Source organism: Phalacrocorax aristotelis, chromosome 4 (assembly GCF_949628215.1).
Source record: "Phalacrocorax aristotelis chromosome 4, bGulAri2.1, whole genome shotgun sequence".
NCBI lineage: Eukaryota > Metazoa > Chordata > Aves > Suliformes > Phalacrocoracidae > Phalacrocorax > Phalacrocorax aristotelis.
The window spans coordinates 6,635,572-6,655,976 of NC_134279.1; the positions used below are offsets into that span (position 1 = coordinate 6,635,572).

At 38.0% G+C, this 20,405-nt stretch overlaps 1 protein-coding gene across 10 annotated transcripts in view; it reads right to left on the reverse strand.

Annotated features, from left to right (window-relative positions):
• The window catches only part of PRDM5 (PR/SET domain 5), an 88,540-nt gene that overhangs the window by 47,659 nt on the left and 20,476 nt on the right, over positions 1 to 20,405 (reverse strand). For 7 of the 10 annotated variants that reach the window (XR_012660169.1, XR_012660168.1, XM_075090158.1 and 4 more), the window contains 7 exons: positions 12,299 to 12,479; positions 11,391 to 11,565; positions 10,108 to 10,200; positions 9,716 to 9,837; positions 7,306 to 7,385; positions 1,767 to 1,851; positions 337 to 494 (listed from right to left, as the gene is read on the reverse strand). Coding sequence is in view for 8 of the 10 variants with exons in the window: in XM_075090158.1 (XP_074946259.1) it covers positions 337 to 494; positions 1,767 to 1,851; positions 7,306 to 7,385; positions 9,716 to 9,837; positions 10,108 to 10,200; positions 11,391 to 11,565; positions 12,299 to 12,479 (894 nt within the window). In the remaining 2 variants the exon portion in view is untranslated. Of the gene's footprint in view, positions 1 to 336; positions 495 to 1,766; positions 1,852 to 7,305; positions 7,386 to 9,715; positions 9,838 to 10,107; positions 10,201 to 11,390; positions 11,566 to 12,298; positions 12,480 to 14,518; positions 14,603 to 20,405 lie in introns of those variants that run through there. The other 3 variants (XM_075090162.1, XM_075090160.1, XM_075090163.1) reach the window with 2 other exon arrangements.

The window sequence follows — 20,405 nt, forward strand, 5'->3', positions numbered from 1 at the left end:
AAAAAAGATTTTTGAAGACATTTTTAGATCAGTTACATTTTAAACTCGATAACCTAATATTAAAGAAAATAAAAACCAGAAAAGTCAAAATGGGATTTTATGCTTTTAACTAAGCAACTGTGATTTCCTTCTGTTTATTTCACTTTTTTTTAACTAGAATTCATTTAGTATTTTGAGATTTTTGATGTAACAAAGAACACTAAAAAAATACATTCTCCAATACTTTAATCCCATGTTTATAAGCATGCCAGAGCTTAATGATGAACCACTTAAAAGAAAAAAATCTGCAAATCTGAGGCTGGCAGACCTGTAAACAACAACAGCAGAGTGCTTTACCTTCTTGTGATTCTTGTAAACATTTCTGTGGGCAAATCCCTTTCCACAAAGCTTGCATTTATAAGGTTTATCTTCACTGTGTATTATTTTGTGTGCAGTCACTTGATCAAGTCGTTTGAAGGACTTATTGCAAACCTCGCAGGTGTAGGGGCGTTTTTCTGCAGAAAATGAGTGGGGGACATTTAATCTCCTGTTTATACAGGGGGGAGAAGATGAAAGGCAGAGACAGTCATCTCCTCAGAGAGATTTTTGCAATTAAGTCAACCCAATTAAGATTAAACCAATTAGAAAGACATCTAATGCCCTTTATGTTAGACAGTTAAGTCACTTCACAAAAGATGAGCCATGGTGTATCTCAAGAAATTGGCACATTCTTTGCAATAATCATTGCTAAAACTAAATTCTGATTAATTAGCTTAAATCAAAAGAGAATGACTTCAAAGAGGGAAACTCTGTTTCCAGATTACAAATGTGAAAGAGGGCATGACAGTTTAAATGTTTTAAAACTTAATTAACAATATACATGTTAGCTTCCAAAACCAAAGTTCCTATGCAAAAAGCCGTTATGCTTCAACTGGTGACTGCAACTTAACTACATTAATGCTCATCCGAAAGTGTCAAAAGAAAGCCGGGAGCCTCTGAGATACAGATTATGTTACAAGAAATGAGCTTTTGGTGCAGACCGATACCAAGAAAATAGTTCAATTACAAGCCTCTGCAGCTGTAAAAACCTGCATTTTTTTAAATGCTAATGTATTTGACAGAACCATGTTTGTGTTTCCATTGTGTTGGTTGATGTTTCTAATCACTGGAGAAAGACACAGAAACGCTAGATTGCAGTGATCAGAAATCCTGGCAGAGCCAATTTGTTTCATACTGCCAAAGCTACTGACAGGCCACTCCCCGCTCACAGTGACCTGTTCTGGCAGAGGACAGGCACAATGAAATATTTGTGTGTGGTCTCTGAAACGGTGTAGAGTATGAGCTGCTTTCCTCTGACTGGAAACTACGTGCACGTGAGTCCACTTATATATGAATTAATTCTTCCCTTTTATCACAGATCTGTCTGACAGCATACCGCAGCGCCCACCCTCTTCAACGTGAAATTTCAACCAGAAGTTCTTCACCTCCTCCATAAGCCAAGTAGCAATCTTTTGCCCCATCCCAGCTAACTGACATCATCTACTCCAGCTAGCATGAAAAAAATACCTTGATAAAGCAGCAAGAACACTATAGCATTACACTTGGATTTTTGAAAGGCTTAGAAAGGATAGCTTAGATGGTTTCCTTGGAACCTGAGATTTGCTTGAACACCTCAGGTCAACATAGAATTCATCAAGCCTTCTATAAGCAACTAATTCAGGTAAAATTCAATATACATTAAATACACATACACACATATATAGGTTTGTGGGTTTTTTGTACGTTACCTGAATGAGTTATCATATGGCGTTTTAGCTGGTTAGCCGAAATAAATTTCTTGTCACATTCCTGACACTCAAAGATCTCATGGACCTGCAAAATGAGTGTTTAATGATAATTAGATGTGTCTCTAACAAGATCACATATCTTACATATACACAAATTCTCTAACATACCGTAACTATTTCTTAGCCAGTAGCTATACTAATACTCATGAATATTCCGTGATTTTCCGCCTTGCTAGTCCCTTGGTGAACAACAGTATCTCTCAAAAAAATAAATATTCATAATCACAAGCAAAATATTATATTTAGAAACACAGGTTATGCAAATTTGTAATATCAAATCCACTTAAAATATTATTATGAAAGCATTAAAAGAACAGATGCAGAATACCTTTTCAGAACATTTCCATCTAGTCAATAAGACATTAGAAAAAATAACACAGTAACTACTTCATAACTGCTGTAAGTACATGTTTTTTAAAATTCTATCAAACTCTTTCATGACTCTTTTCTCTTAAAAGCTTTTATAGGCAAGACAGTGGAGGGGCAGCAGTGTCTCAAACAGTAAATGCAGTAAGCATTAGCAAGATTTTCAACATCATAGCACATAACATCATCAAGAACTAATGCTGGAAAAATAGAAGAGGCGGTTGAGAGCTGCAACTTCCAATACTCAATTTAAAAAAAAAAAATCTATATCCTTTGTTATTTATTGGTCCCAAAAATCGCAACACATACATAGTTCTCCACCTGTCAAGATTACTATTCACCTTCAGCACTGTATTACATTTGCTGTTGGCAGCGTCCCCTCAACCTAGTTAGAGTGCAACTGAACACACATCTCAGCTTTTTGGAACTGCAGCCTTAGACAGCAAAACTTCTGCACAGAGATCACATTTCATACAGCTTTTTTGGAGAACTCCATAGACTTTCTGCAGGAGAATCTACAAGCTAAAAATAAGAACTATCAAAGGTTCAATACAATACTCGAATGAAAAACATTTGCATAGAGCACAGTAAAGAAGTTCAACTAAAACTTTCACTTAAAACAAAAACAAAAACCCAGAAAGAGATTCTCCACAAGTATTCTGTCTCACCATTTTATGCTGCTATTTCACAAACTACCTTTAGAGAAAATTAAATGCTTTCATAAACTCAAAAAGTGGTTATGCCACTTTCTACAATCTCTGCAAACTTGCATACTTTGGACAGTGATGGTCAACGAAATGCTCAGACAGAATCAAGTGGTAAGCTCAAATGAAGATGTAAATATTCTGTTTACCCAGCTACATTTCAGATTAATTTTTCTTACATGCACACACAATCTACTACTCTACCCTCTCCCAAAAGATCTTCATTTTTACTTAGATTGTTGACTGAAGTTTACATAATTCCACAGCCAAGTGCTATCAGAATCCACACACACACAAAATTATTGGAAATAACTTGTAAGGTATTCTTAAATGTAATATTTAATACATCAGAACCCAGACTGTGGTTTAACACTATACAAATTTCCGATTTCAACTTATGAAATGTTTAATAAACAATAATATTTGTTTAATAAATGTTTAATAAACAATCTCATGGGATACATTTGCATCAAAACAGAGACTTTCATGTATGTGCATTAAAAAGCTACAGCTATCAAATATATATTCTATAGCTGATACTCTTTAATCAATTCTTTAGAAAAGAATCAGACACAGACTTGTGTGCATGTGCATTAAATAGCTATAGATATCAAGCACATTCTATAGCTGGCACTTTTTAATCAGTTCTTCAGAAAAGTGCACAATTACATAGTAAAACGACGGTAATAAGATAGCAAATATTTTTAAGAATAACATTATTCAAACATTTTCATTTTAAGAAAACTTGTCAAACAACATGCTCTACAAGTATACAGGCTGTAACACCACACAAGTGCTTGTGCAATGATTTATTCAGGTAACAAAATTAGTCTCATTAGGGGGGTCTAACAGCTATCAACATAAACCTCTGCTACATTAAAGTCAGAACATACTTAAAATTGTTTCACACGCATTTGAAGAGCTACGCCTTCAGAAAACAACTTGCTAAGAGCCATACAAAAAAGCAAGCACCTATCTGAACAAGATATGCTCAGATAAATATACTCCTCCACTTACAGGACCGACTATCTTAAAATTTTCATGACGTCTGCTGAAAAGCGAAGAGTCATTCAAAAGAGATTTGGGGTGAAACTTTGAAGATACAAGCAATCCATGATCAGCTTTTCCAAAAACTAATTTGAATTTCAATCTACCACTCCAACAACTGGATGAGACTTTGTTGGAAGGCAGTGCTTTGAGAGAGCAAGGGTATGAGAATATTGCATCCAATTGAACTTATTAAGTGTTACTGACAATTCTAAAGTGGTGTTCAAAATTCGCTTTCCTCTACCTTTCTATGGCTTTCACAGTGTTTGTGAAAAAATGAAGATTGCACAGTAGAACAAAACACCACCCAGTATTGAACAAAAAGGGGAGAAAAACAGCCAACACAGAGACGCTTGGAACTTGCAAGTGAAAAAGGCTTGGGGCAGGGCAGGGAAGGGAAGGGGAAATCACAAGATGATGTTTAAGAGCATAAGCCTCACCATAATTTTGCAGGAAGTACAGCCCTACAACAACGAAAGTTGTTTTCATAGACAATAAAACACTCAATCTCTTAGAACAAATGATGAGTAGGACCCTCCTTGGTCCTGTCAGTCTCTCCAGCAGACTGCTACAGTGTTCCTCTTAATGGAACCTTACAGATTCATGTAAGAAATCCAGAAGGGCAACAGCACAAACTAGTCTTACCAGTGAAGCACAATCCTGTGTTTCATACAGACATTTTTTATGACCTTTTCCAAAGTCAAAAAAGCTTTACTGCCTTACACTTAAAGGTGTCATTAATCTTCTCTCTTAACAGGAGAATCAGCTACTTAACCATTGAAAACACCTGCCTACAAGAATCAGAAACTCACCCCACAGCTGTACAGCCAAAAAGAGACATACCCCCATAATCTACCTACAAGTACTGAAGGTGTAGCACTAGCAATTCTGACACTAACATCGTGGGAAAAGAAACCAGCAACGCTGGGATTTGTTTGAATTTTTCTTCCCTTTCCACTCAGGACAATCACTCCACTATGCTTGGCACTACCAAGGGCTCAGCTAAGCATCGCTTCTCTTCTTGTTCGGGCAGCTGACTTACAGGTGAAAAAGAGAGAGTACACAGGAAGAAAAAGCTTACTAAAAGAAAAAGTAGCTTGAAAAAACAGATGCATGAAGAAAGGTTGAGATAACTGCGTTGGTACAGCCTAGAAATTGCAAATGGAGTTCATAACAACTTTGCAATATGCTAATTGTTACAAAGATGAGAGTGGTGAATTTTTCTTGGCATTCTCTCAGATAAGACAAAGATCAATTAACTCAATTTGCAGTAAAGAAGAAGATTTAAGTAGGACATCAGAAAAAACAAATACTGGACTAATGCACATATTCAAAAAAGTCGATGGCACTACAGCTGAAAGTCAGAATACAAAGGGACTTCTATGGAGATGCCAGAATTTTCTTTAGTGGAACTTTAAAGGAGATGAGACAGCACATATCTAGGATGATTTAAGTACACGCTTATTCCCCTCTGCAAAATAGAATGGGCTAGAAAACCTCCTGAGGTCTTTTCCAGCCCTATATTTCCCTGAATTTATTGAGATAAACTAAAAAAAAAACCATGCCACCAAAAATTAGCATGACACAAGCAACAGTCTGAAAAACAAGAGGGTAAAACTGAGGGACAGAAGATTATGACAGCAAAGTTTAATCGTGCATGGCTAAAAAAGGGCTTATCTTCATACATTGAAGGCACAAGCAATCCTCATGACACGAAGTTAAAAATGGGTTTAAATCAAAGATTACATGAAAGATATAGAGCTGAATTATCCTGTCTTCAGAGAGTAAATAGATTCCTTAATCTCCCCTATAGTCACCCTCTTTACATTCCTTCTCTGTGTCAGATTTTTCTCCTTCTGTTGTTTGGGTTTATTTTCTGTTGCCTCCTATACTTTACCTTTCTATTGTCAACTTCTATTTCTGTAGATTGACAGGAAATGGGTGAAAAAAATTCTCTTTTCCTCCCTGTTTGACCTGTTAGCTTCTTACTGTTTTTATTGCCTGTCTAAATATTTTTGGCAACGTTGGTGATGGAACCCGCCCCACTTCCTACAAAAGCCCAGTAATTCAAACAAACAGAAGGCATGAGCCCTACATGCAATCTCCTTCACTATCTGATGTAGGTGTGTTAATCTGAAATATCTATTTTCTGGATGTCTTAAAAGAGGAGCCAATCAAGAAGAGAAAATAAAGAAGTTCTATGCATAAAATCTTTGTGATGATTCTTAAGATGAATAAGTGCTCAACTGACCTACCATCAGTGCTACTGGAAAAGCTTGTTAGTGTGAGTAATAGCATCTGCACAGAATTACAACTACTGAAACAAAACAAACATTTTAATAAAATGGACACGCTAACCATGATATTTTGCATTTTCAGGGCCACCATAAGGTGCACTCATAGGTAAAAAACTGTCATTACATGTGGCAAGGCACACCACAATTTGGTCTGACAAGTAACATAGTATAGCTCTGTTAGACAAGAAATGCAGAGCATAGTAATACAAGCAAGGAGGAAAAAAAACAAATTAAAAAGGAGGGGGCCCACCATTTCCTTTGCAACAACATATTTTAATTGATATCATCTATATCCTCAACAGATTCAGGTTATAACCAGGGCAGTATTAAAGACTTACAGTTAATCTGATAAACAGTACAATGTAGCTTTTTGTAAAAAAAGAATCTCCTGGGTTTTAGTGATTTATCAAATTAATCTTGCAGGGACTTCCTCTGGGTATAATGGATTCAGAATCTCATATTCATAGTCCATCTGCATTTCTATATGAACCCCCTTATTTCCAATAGATGCTTTTCAAACTGTTAACACCCCCATTCTAGTTATAAAAGATTACACGCATAAACAAAAAGACATTAAAAACTTGTTTTTGAGGAAGAAATTTTTTTACTACTGTGTAACTAGATTACAAATAACACCCTTACTAGTATGCCACAAAGTAATAAGAAATATTGATTCTATTTTGGACAAAAACTGAAGGCTCATGAACCTATCTTATGGTCTGTATGTATCCTATCATTACAGAACACATTTTTACATTTAGCTTAGCGTTTAAGAATGCTGAAGAACAGCAGGCAACTTTGACTTAATGTTGGAATGCATAAATGATGCAAGCACAAACATCTTTGTATTTGGTAAAAGATGCATTAAAACTTTAGTAAGATTTTTGCTTAACCAGTTGTGATTACAAAAATAAATACAAGCAGTAAAATACATTGGGTTTGGAACCATGAAAGAGATTGCCCAAAGGTTTGCATTACAGCAGCTTTCAAGTGACCTAAGCACCACAGTCTTCACATCTTTAGTGAAGTCAAAGCCTGCTGTGGGTTAGCCTTCATCTTACTGACCTTTCGATGCTCTTGGAGATTTGTTGCTGAGGAACATTTCTTACTGCACACTGAACACATCAGCTTCTTCCTAGAATTTCCTGAAACAGAAACAAAATACCACCAACATCTTAGAAAGGAAGTGCTAAGAAAGAACCTAAATATTTCCACTGAGTCTGTGACTTTTCACAGGTCATTGGACTGACATAAGATTTTTATGTTTGTATCCCATCTTCAAAGTGTTCTGTATCAGGAGTTCTCTGCGGGTGTCCAACAAACCAGTTACTGATGGAATGTAAATCAAGAAAACTAGAACAATAAAGAAAAAAAACCCTTCAAATAGATGTTATCGCACATCACCAATCCAATACGAAGAGCACAGTTCACAACTAAGAACAACTCGCTTGAACTGAACAGTTGATTTCTTCCAGGAGTCAATACAGAAGTTAGTTCAGCAACGACCAAAAAGATGACAAACTGAAGTAAAAATCACCATTTCCCATTTTTCTTTATTCAGAAGCATTAAGCATTCTACTATATAAAATAATACGTCATTAATGGACTTTAACTGAACAAGACAGGGAAAGTGTATTAGCACCAGATTATGCATTCGAATCTCATCTAAAATATAAGTTACAAAACAAGCTAAGGTTCAGCTGCCAGGTGTATTTTGCTTCCCTTTTCACAGTTGCTTTAAAAAGTGACAGAGCATTTAATTGGGTTTTTCTATTATTTACCTTTTGCAATTCATTTTAGTAACTTACAAAGCTATTTAATTACAAGACAAGGCCACCACAAACCTAATTCTTTGCTTATAGTTACATGCCCATGGAAGATATTTCCTAGCTTATGTAAAAAATGTTCATATTACATAGAACACTAAAAAGAATGGACACAGAACAAACGAGGAGGTAAGTACTGCTTAGTCAAGCAAAGAGAAAATATGGATCATAAATTAACTCATTAGATGGCTTCCAGTTCAATTTTTCAGACTTTCAGCATCGTATATCTTTCCCGCTCTTGCTGTCCTAAAGAATTCATATTATGTGAATTCTTCTTACTAAATTGTACCCTGTCAATCGCTTGGTTCAATACTTAAATTTGTAGTATAAAAAGGTACTTAATTTCACATATATATTTGCTGTTATAAAACTTACGGTAAGCATTTATATATACTGATATACACATAAATGCAGGAATACACTTAGTACTTCAACTTACAAAGAACATTAATGAGGCCTTTTCAGAGGAGAGAAAGGTGATAGTGAATATCTGTTCATAGCTTTGCATAATGTACAACCCACATAACAATCCTTTCTACTTTCCCTTGCCTCCAAGGCAGGAGGGAATTCTAGAAGTGTCCCTCAACAGTAGTAGTTTATTTTCCTTCCTGCACTGACACCAGTTGTGATTTCTGTGACTCCCAAATGGTAAAATAAAAGCTTTGCACATTGTGCAGGCAGAGCAAAAATATCCTCCAGGCGTCTGCTCTCAGCCATGACTGGAGTGATCATTCAAGATAATTGTGGAATTTGTATACCACTACATAACTGACCAAAACTAAGCCTAAACATAACAATACTCATGAACGAAAAACTTCTTAATTCTGATACTGAAAAAAAGGAAATAATCTTTTATAAGAATGGTTATGGAAGGGTTTCTGTATGCTGTAAGAGTGGTAGAAGATTTTAGATCATGAAAATCTTACAAAGCATTTCAGTGCTGTCATCAACTAAAGACTGTTTTCTTTGCACTCTGGTATTCTGCTGTTCCCACACACACTGATCATCCATTGACATTGACAGGGAACATGCAGAGAGAGCAGAATGCCAGAGCTGAGACCTGCATTGTGGACCTGAGAGCAGTATTTTGCCCTTCCATGAAAAGAGAGCGAGGTTTGATTGAAAACTATTGATTCACAATGCATAGATATAAAAACGCAAGGGTTTAACAGGACTAGTGGATTGTCTGGTCTGGCTTCCTGCACAACCGAGGCTATAGAATTTTATAGCAATACCCTCGCATCAAGCCTAATCGTTTGTGAAGCATGTCTTCCAGAAAGACATCCCATTGTGTCCTGAAAAATCAAAAAATCAAGAACTCACTGGTTCCTGTAGTGGTTTGTGCCAGTGGTTTTCCTCGCTACTGAAATGTTTTGCTTTATCTACTATTTGCCTAGTTTAAACTTCCCCAGATTCCTATTACACTTTCTGCAGTAGCCTAATGATTCATCTGGTATACAGGAATTTCTCCCCAGGGGAGGAGGAATACTTGCTCTTGCAACTAGTTACTTCTTAATTTTCTTTTTGAAACAAATGAATCCATTAGAAAAGAAACCAAAGACAACGTTTACTCTGATTTGCAAACTTAAGGCTAAGAACTTGTTAGAGGGCTCCCCTCCCCCCGAAGGAAACATACAACTCTTCCTTACCACTGTGAACGTTTTCTTTATGTTTCTTCAGGGCATCCTTACTCTTGAACCTCTTGCCACAGCTGTCTGCCTTGCATATGAATCTGGCATCCCCTCTGCATGCCTCCTTGTGCTGTTCATAACTACATGGGATAACCAGTAGGAAAGAAAAACAAAACCAACACATAAAGCAGTATCTACAGAAGCCAGACACACAGCAAGTACTCTGAGCTTAACGCATGCTGCACTGCAGAGTTCCAAGGCCAGCTCATGCATTACTTACAGCAAACAGGAATGAAAGCATTTGACTTCTTTCACTGTTAGGATTCACATAAACTAACAAGCTTGAAAGCTAACATGCAAAGGGAGGCCAGCAATGATATCACAGCAGTCCAGTAACTCAGACACAAAACCTCGATTCTGAGCTGAAGGGAGTATTGCAAACAGAGCACTGAAAACTTCTTGAAGAGTCTCCTGGGCTGATATTCTCTGTGCACTGAAGTACACTAAAGAAAAATTAAAAATAAAAATAAAATAAATAAGGGGAACATTTTACAACTCACAGAGGCTTGCAGAAGCTAAAAATGTATATACAGGTCTACGAATCTTTAAGTACGTGAGTAATCTAGTTCATATGTGCAGTCTCCTGGAATTTAGTGGGACTAATCAAATGCATAAACAGCAAGAGTCAGGATCATACTGCTGTATCCTCAGACAGATTATTCTTACTTTGCATGATATAAAAATTTAATTTAACTAGCTATACAGCACAAATCCAACTTCCACTATAGACTAGATGGAATAAGTCTAAGGTTAAAGAGAAAAAATTAAGTGCCTCCACCCAATATTCCCTCTGCTATATAATTTTATTTATTTCCATGAAAGAACACAGAGGTCATCTAGAGCTGACAGTTCTTGGAGTGTTCACGTTATTCAGATCAATTTAAGAGAGAACAATTTATTAAAAGAGCAACCTTATGTACATTCTATGCAGCATGAGTCTGTTTCTTTCTAATACGAGTTAGATTAAATGTACTGTCTATAATCACTTAAGCATCTAATTTATTATACATTTAATTACAGATAGTACAATATATCTAGTCAATTGCAAGCAAAATATAAACAACAAAATTAAAAAAGTTATGTTTTCGTACAAAAGTATAATTGTAAACTTCAGTGACAAAACTGCACGTTTACACTATCAAGGACAGTAAAGAAGCACTCTTACATCTCACATCTTTCATGTTTCTATTTGATTTTTTTCATCACCCAAATATTTAATTGAAAAAATGTGAAGCATTGTTTTTCCTCTTTTTTTGTCCTTCTAGATCACCATTTACTTCCTTCTAAGTCTTACTTTAATTCTGTAACAACATCCACAGCTTAAAAATTACATCTCCTAAACTATTAAATAGTCCACTGATGGAGACCAAGGGTTTTGCACCAAACAGCAGCTCTAACTGCTCTGCAGCGCATGATTTCAAAACGTAAAAAATTAGCAACATATTTGCAATTCAAATTGAAGTCTCCCACAAATACAAGAAATTAACATATTAGAAGACTAATGTAAAGGGTAAGGGCACAAATACATAAGCATAAAAATTAATGCTTAAGTTGTGATTAAGCCAAGAGAAATAAATGATTGAGTGAAATTGGTTTACATCATCCCTGAAAAAACAGTCCTGCTTCTACTCACTGTCTTTGCAGAGCTTGTTTAACAGGAAATTTCTTTCCACAGTTTCGGCACTTAAATTCCTTTTCCTCACTGGGTTTTTGGTGCAAAGTCTGAAGATGTTCAGCTAGAATCTCCTGGCTGGCAAAACTGGATTCACAGTTTGGGCATGCATGGTCCTCTTTACAGCTGAGGGGATCTGCATAATTGGCGGCAAAAAACAGCAAAGGAATAGTTTCAGGGAAGATTTTGGTTACATTAAGTGAGACTCTCCACCAGAAACAGGTTATGCAAAATGGCATCACAAAATTCACAGAAGACATTGTCTCTCAATGGATTACAGACAGCCTATCTTGAGTGGATTACTATCAGCGTTATTGATAATGGTTGCAAAGTACTAAGTTGGGTGTTACTTAGGCTGTTAGCCTAAATTAGTCATCCAGGTTGTCTCTACTTTGATAAAGATGCTGAGAATTCACTAGACAGCTCAGGTCACCTACCTTTTCTTAGGCATCTTACTTTAGGATTGGCGGAACAGCTTTACGAAAAGGTTTGTTCCTCTCCCATCTAAGAGGGAAACTACCCATCTTATAGGAAAAACTTAGCTTTCATAAGACTGTGTCAGGTGAAATCAACCCTGCCTTTAGTTCAAAAAGTAATGGCAACTTCTCATGAAATCTAAAATTAATGGTAACTTCTCATGAAATCTAAGCTCACTCATTCACTCAGTAATTCACAGTACTGGCTGCTTATCAGGCAAAGAAAAGAACCTCACCTCAAACCAAAATAAAGAGAGAAAAAAAATAATACAGGAGCTCAGATTAAACCTGGGGAGCCTTCCAGTTCCCCAGTCCTATACAGTTAGCATTCTCTTACTTCTTTGTTACTACTTTTAAGCTCTCAAGTTATCCTATTTTTTACATATTGCTCACCTGCAGTTTTCTCACCAGCTGGCTGCACTTCTTTATTGTTGCCACTGTCTTCATCTTCCTGGATAACAGGTACTTCCTCCTCCTCCTCTTCTTCTTCCATATCACTGTCCAAGTACCCAATCAGAAGTTCTGTGTCTGTTTCAATATCTTCCACAGCCAGATAGAAAATATTTTCCCCTTCCTGTTGCAAACAGTAAGTAGAAGCAATGAATAATTATGTCAGAAAAAGTAAAATCTAGAGACAAGTATGGAACCCTGAACTAATATTAGCCCTCAACTATGGAAGGACTGACTCCATTCCTCAGGGAGCGCAATGCTAGAACAGCCTTTCTGAGACTCCTTTCCTAGTGAGGCTGCATGGATGAAATGTCCTTCCATTCTCATATTCTGGAAATATGCCCCTGCCTCACCTGTGAGGCTCTTCCAATTTGCACTGTAGCCTAGAGCAAGGTGAAGGTAGTGTTAAAGGCCTCCTCTCCTGCCACACTCTGCCTGAGAGAACTTCAGAGTTTGGAAATAAAACATTCAAGTACTAGAAAAAAAACCAAAATCTAAATGGCCAATACCGCTTTAGCTCTATCCTGTTGGCTGCATGAATTATAATCCAGCTTTTAGTAGTATGTTTACAAAGTGTTAATTTCTCTCCCTTTAAACTCCCAGCCTTCTTCATGAACAGCCTTTCAACCCTGGTCAGTTATCTTCACTACCAAGTTAGCAGGCACGTCTCTAAAGCATGCTTTAAACCACAAGATCAAAACCTTCTGCTGGTTTAGATCAGTGTAGATACACAGATCCACAGAAGGTCAAAGATCCAGCCCAGAATTTGTGTGAGGGGAAAAAAATTATGTAATAAACTAAGCTCCAAAACCTTCTCCACAATGAATAAACAAGCTTCCAAATAGATGCGTAAGCTAACAACTTTGGTCTTTGACAATGCTTATCTAAAGTTACCAAGGTTGGGGGGGTGAGGGGCTACAGCAAAACCAGCTGTCTCCTAAACTGATATACAGAGCTAATTCTTTTCTTTTTTGCCATATGTGAACCAACTGCTTTCGGTATTACCCGAAGCGCCAAAGGAGACTCATTTCTACACAAGACTTCCAAGTTCTATAATAAATCTTACAGCTTATCTGATTAGCATCCAGAAAAGTTAAACTGAAGCTTCTTTACACTACTTCTAGCCATATATTTTGTATCAAGCCTCATAGCACAAGGACAAGATAATGATTTTTAATTTTTGTAATATACTAAGATTAATTTAAACTGTCAACAGGGATGTAGTATTCCTCGAGCTTTAGAAGGTCTGTTATATATTATACAAGATATTGTCACACAAGAGTGAAACCTATTTAATTCAATAGACTTCATACAGCTGCTACTTTCAAGGATACACCACTTTTCCGTCCTTATCTCAATGGCAGCATTTGAAAACAAATTCTGCATATTTTTTTTCCAGGATCCATTCTGCAGTCCAGATATCTATCAGCATGCCACCCTAACTTTTGCATACATCTCAAAACTGTTGTTTTTCGTATGCCTCTGTCAAGTTTCAGAGACCTTTACTACAGTCTAAACTAAAAACAAATCACGTACTGAGACTCTTGACATGAGGAAAAGTAGAAGGTCTTTCTACACTTTGACAGGATAAAACCACTGGGGTAAATCTCCAATATATCACTGTTTAGGACAACCTGACTTTAAAGTCAATACAACCTTATAAATGGAAGCACATATCTATCACTGGCTTTAAAAAAAAAAAAAAAGTGCCATGTATTCCAGGCAAAAGTAAAGTCCCAAAGTTACTCACTAAAGAACCAAACAGCACACCTTTCAATTAGATCATATGTGACACATCTTGCGCCACACAGTAAATCCCAACAACTAAGTTCTTACCAGTACTGCTGCATTCTCACTATCTCAGCACTTCCTTCACGTGCATCTGGGGCTTATTTTACATTTCTTCATGTCTAAAAACATCCTGGTTCTCTTCCATTTGTGTACTTTTGGTTAATAAAAAGATGAATGGAAGAACGAAGGAGTCTCAATGCTTGAGTGATCTTGGTTGCGTTTGCATTGAAAAAAAATTAGCTTCTGTGCCAACCCAAACTAAAACACAGCTCAAACTCATTCCTCCTCCATAGCTAATTTCTTTGGCTTTTCCAGACAAGCAAATGCTAATAGTCAGGTATTTGGAACACTAATTAATCCAGATATACCCACACTGTAGTAGCTCCTCAGGCAGCATTTTCAGTGAAACCAGTGGAAGTTCTCCAGAACCACAAAGGAATTTGAGACTCTCCCTCCACCAGCAGCACCTGCATGAAGCACATTTATCTACATGCATGCAGACATAGACACCGTGAAAGTAGTAAGAAATCTTTCAAATCCTCCCATTTACTAATAACACATCTGTGGTTGCTCCACCTGCCCATCTGCTTAGGCCATGCTGGTTGTTTTGTTAACAACATTCATCTGCAGCAGGCCACGGTGGTCCTTGGGAGAAAACTCCAAGTGCTGGTCATGGTGGCACCACAACCTCCCCTCACGCTGTTCCTGGTTTATTACTCCACTTTGCTTCTCTCACCCCCTGCTTTGACTGTCATCTTTTAAGCTATGAGCCACACTGACCTGCCCAACAAATAGTTTTCCTGTTCCAACATCTCTTGCTATCTCATTTTTGCTCCACTACAGACACCTCTCCCATTCAGATTCTTGGCTTTCCCATACAGTTACACACCTTCATGTGCTTTGTTAGAGGGGAGGCTGAAAGGGAACGTGGGCCAAGAAGCATTGACAGCCCATCACGCTTTCATCCAAAAGTGTAAGATAGATATGTCATCGCTCCTGAAACTGAAAACACAGGAGGAAGAGGAAGCAGATAGCCTTGCGTTACCTGAGGGAACATCCTCCAGAGCTTGATCAGCTGGCTCCAATCCAGCCTTCCTAATCCTTACTAAGTTTCCCCTCCATGCCCACAAACACTACCTGGCTTCCCCCTACACCCTATTTTCTGGCAGCAAGCCAGCTCTGCAGCCTACCTGTTTTGCCAGTTCTCCTTTGCTACCTCTTCAAACAAGCACACTCCCTTTCCCGATCTTTGTCTGCAGCTCCAGGGTGTCATGTTTGCCAGAGTAAAACCAATCTTGGCAAGGCTTGTGAGGGCAGAAACCCCAATCCAGGAAATGTGTGGAGGTTATTTCTTGGGGGCTGTGGCAGGAGAAGACAAAACCACAAGCTCAGACACAGAAAAGGTCAAAGAGGGCATGCAGTGCCAGGAAAGACACGATCAGAGTAACAACACCTTCCCAAGAGGGAGAGCAGATCAGGTACCCCTGTGGGGGAGTGGGTCCTGGGGGAGAGGCGGCAGCCTTCCAGATGTGCTGCTGGGGACCAACAGACCCTTGCCCCTCTCAAGCAAGGAAGGGGAAACGGATGACACAAAGAGACTGGGGGAAGCTTTTCTTGTTTTCACACTAGTTCATAGATTGGAAAATGCCTGACTGTTTAAGGCAGGTATTGCTCTCCCACGCAGCATGTTTGTGGCTTTCATCAGCCAGGAAGCAGATGGATCCCAGAGAGACTTCTCTTAAAAAAAAAAAACAAAACCTGCACCACCAAAAAACCCAACACACCTGTAGCTCACATGTATAATGGAGATATTCAGCCCAGGAACCAAGACTATATCTAACCTGGGGTATAGCACCCGAGCCACACAGAAAGGAGACACAGAAGCCTCAGATCTATCTACTGATCTATTCCAATTGTGCTGTATTGCACATTAAGGCAGACAACCTCTGAGACATGAGCATGAGATTAAACAGAGCATGAAGTTAAACTAGTAGGGCAATTCCTGTATTTCCCCTTCTTACACCATACTGCAGTTTTTAGTGATAGTTCCCAGGGAAGGTTAGAATATTTTTAGAGCAGAATATTCTGTATTACTATATACTTTTTCCTTCTTCATTCTTTGGTTACAGTTATTATCTTGCATTAAATTAGAAGCCATTGCTTTTAGTTTCCCATCTGCAGAACATGTTTTACGGCAGTAATGATACTACATACCCAAATCTTACAGTTAAACTCGGGAATTTGGATGATGTGTATGATAGCAATACAAATGAGAGCTGGAAGATATTTTTTTTCCCCTGCCAAAAGGGATTCCTCCCACCCTTCACTGTACGTTTCAATTCAGTATACATTTTCCAGTCTTCCAGCTTAAAAATAAAATATTCTGGTTTCTCTATGGGAAGAACAAAAAATGAAGTGGGAGTTCAAAAAACTAAATTCTGGCAACATCACGGTTCTGGTGGCTCTGTAGAGAAGCACTGAAACTTTTGACAATTCTATAAGCCTTTGTTGTGGGAAGTAAAACACACTGGTTTTCCCCTTGCCTTGGGAAGATTGATGTCAGCAGCACTTAATGGCATGTGCTCTGCACGTGCCCAGTATGGCACCCCTTCCAGTACTGGCAAATATTAATGAACCTGTAGCATCCTGAACTGAGCCACTGCAACTTACTCTTGGAAGTCTCCTTTAAAGGCTCTGTGGAAAATACAAACCATCAATTACAAAACAATAAGCCATTTGCTTAGCTTTGAGCAACATGCTTACATCATTCTTTTTGCAGACATTTTATAGAGGACATCTACAGTTTTTCCAACTTTACTTATACCTTCTCTCAGAATCACATAAGGAAGGCACCTCTGGAGGTCATCTCATCCAACCGCCCCTGCTCAAGCACAGCTAGGACCACGTCTTCTGAATATGTCTAAGGAGAGAGACTCCACAGCCTCTATGGGAAACATGTGCAAGTGCTCAGTCACCCTCACAGTTTAAAAAAAAAAAAGGTATTTCTTGATGTTCAGAGGGAACCTCCCGAGTTGCAGATAGTGCCAACTGCCTCTGGTCCTGTCACCAGGCACCAAATACCCCAGATCTCTTTCTGCAAAGCTGCTTTCCAGCTGCTTCAGCTCCAGCATACAAAAGTACATGGAGTTACTCCTCCCCATGTGCAGGACTTTGCACTTCCCTTTCATGAGTTGCGTAAGGTTCCTTGTCAGACCATTTCTCCCCATTTCTTGTTGAGGTCCTTCTGGACAGCAGCTCAGCCTTCCAGTGTATCATCCACTCCTCCCAGTTTTGTGTCATCAGCAAACCTGCTGGGGTCCCCTGCCCCATCATCCAGGGCATTTCTCTTTTGATAGATGCTCTCCAACTATTCCACAACATCCTAGTACAAATCTAACTAGAGAATACTGCTTTCAGCATGCAGCTGGTGCAGAGGATGTTAACCACTCCGGCAGTAATACCAATTCTCATTCCATTCCTTATTTCCAAAGCATCACAGGAGTGACCCTGCATTTTTTTTATGCTTATTGAGAAAGCTTAATTTTTAATTTCTTTTTCCCTTTTCAACTCAAAAAGAAGAGGAAGCCAAAGCCGTAGGCATTAGCTTCCACTTTGGATCTAAATCCCAATTTTCCCAAAAGTTTACAGATGTTCAGATTCAGTGTTCCACTCCAAATCTATCTTTAACTGAAGTGGCATTTCACTGTTTAAAGACATGCTGGCTTAGTAAAACTTAAAACTATGTAAAACACACACAAAAATTCATATATGTGACTTTCACTGCCACAAGTACCCACCGAGCTCAGCCACTGGAGAAGCTTTCAACAGCAATGAACCACCCTGTATGGCACCACTCTCTGTTAACTTGCAAAGTCCACAAACCTGATGCTGCTCAACACCCTCTGGGAGATGTTCAGCATGTTTTTGACTGAACAACTTAGATTTAGAGCCTTCCAAATACAATGAAAATACTTCCATTGATATCAAAGGCACTCCTTACAGATAATCCGACCAGGATTATTTGAAGCTACATATGAAAACAGCATGGCCAGAGTAATCAGTAAGCACAAGGAGGATCTAATTGATGCGATGCTTTGGGTGACCAATAACAGCCTCTTAAAGGACTTGGCTTCTGTGGAAAAACAGCGAAGACCGTTTCGACTCTGCAGACAACATGGGCTCATGTTGAAGAACTCAAGAAGTGTTTTTCTCCATGTGATTCCTTGAACTATACATTGATTTTTTTGCAAATCAGTGAAAAACACTTACTTCACTCTTCAGAAACTTCTCATTTTGAATGCTCCAATAACAGAATACCTGAACAGCACTAATACTTATTCAACAACAGGTAAATGCATATGAACCTGGAATTAAAACATTCTCATTTTTCCTACCCAAAAAAAAAAAAAAAAAAAAAAATCAAGAAGTGAGCAGATTTCTAGCCCTCCCCTCTGAGCATGAAAGAAGTCAACAACTATGTTCATGTTACTTCTTACACTGCATAACAAGTTAATCTTTTCTTCGGAGCACTCAAGCCACCAGCAAGTTTCAGGTAGTCCTGAACACAGGCTGATTAATAAATTGACATCGGACAAACGCAGTTTGTGCTTGCTTTCCTTGTTTCTTCTCCTCTTACTCTTTCTTTTTAGATAGTCCAGTCTCACTGTACTTAGAGCACACTCTCACTTACCTATCTTCCTCTGAAGACATTTACTGTTACTGCACAGGGGTTTACCTCGAGATCAACCAGAAGATCATTGAATTACGCCACACTAACAAACACACATTTGCCAAATATGACTTTAAACCACTCTACCACTTCACAGTACATATCCTCCTCCACATTAGTGTTTGCTATTCATTAATCTAAATCACTATTTTCTAAGCTACAGCAGACCGTCTCAGTGTCTGCTTGCTAATGAAAAAATATTTGAATTTAAAGCTCCAGCTGGCTGCAACTCTGTTTATAAAACAATTCTGATGCTAACAACAGGATCTGTTTCGCATAGTAGATCTCCAGCAGAGAGTGTTTAATAAAATTACAACTGACAAACAGATAAAAACTTATCTATTCTGGATAAAGGAATATTGAAAATAGAATACCAGTCTAAAAACTGAAAAAACAGAACTGTGTTATTTTTGATAAGAACCATTTCCCTTTGATTATGATAATGTCAATGCATTTTTGCTACATAGCAATAAACAGCTAGGAATAGCCCAGAGCAAAAGAGATTACAATTCATATAGTTTCTGTTAATGTGAAAGTTGTAATTCTAAATTTACTTTAAATATAGGAGAGGATTTAACTCATTCAATTACTCCTTGAAAAAGTCAGAGAAGCCTCCAGCAATTCAGCTGTGCAAAATGCTCAGAAAAGTAATTGGTACATACGCAGGTATCCTTCAACATTTCCGTCCTCCTCTAGCAGCCACACAGTGGTATTACACACCCCACAGCTGTTAAAAAAATACTTCCTGTGCCTTCCCAGCCAAAGATGAAGCAACCACCGCAGCTGCCACCCCCAGGATCGGAGGCAGAAGTCAATGCCCAGAACACTCCCCACAACACTGCCAAGAGCTCCCACCAGAAACAGGGTTTTACAAAATACATAATATTACAGGGAGAAGAAGGAGGAAAAAAAACTCTCAAAATACCACAAAAAACACAAACTCACACACACCCCAAAAAAAAAAAAAATAAAATAAAACAAAAAAAAAATCAAACTTACTTTAAAAAAAAATCCCATGCCCTCTGGCTTGCTTTTTTTTTTTCATCACAGGAAGCATTTTACACAGAGTCTAAACATGATCATTGGGTACAATTAAGCTATGATGAACTAATCGTACTCTGCAGTCAACCCAGGATGTGGTTTACTTTATCTGTATACAGGGCCATAAGCATTCACTTCATCTTCTTTTAAACTGAGTACTGAGCACTAGGCAGCAAACACTAAACTGATTATCAATCCCTATTTCAGGTATGAGATTATAACATTTATCACTACTAGAATGATGCCATCAGGATTGAAAATGTTCTCGGAGTAGACCAAAAAAGTTCTTGTTGGAGTATCTGGAGACTAGAAAGAAAACTAGTGGGAAAGATAATTAGTGGCAATTAGCATTAGTGGGTATAAACAAGGAAATCCTTTTTTTCCATAGACATTTTTGTTAGTTCATACAAAGTCTCCTGGAAAATTGCAGAGGGGCAGCTGTGAAGCATACAACCGGTGTTAACTTCTTTCTTAAGCATTCATAGAACA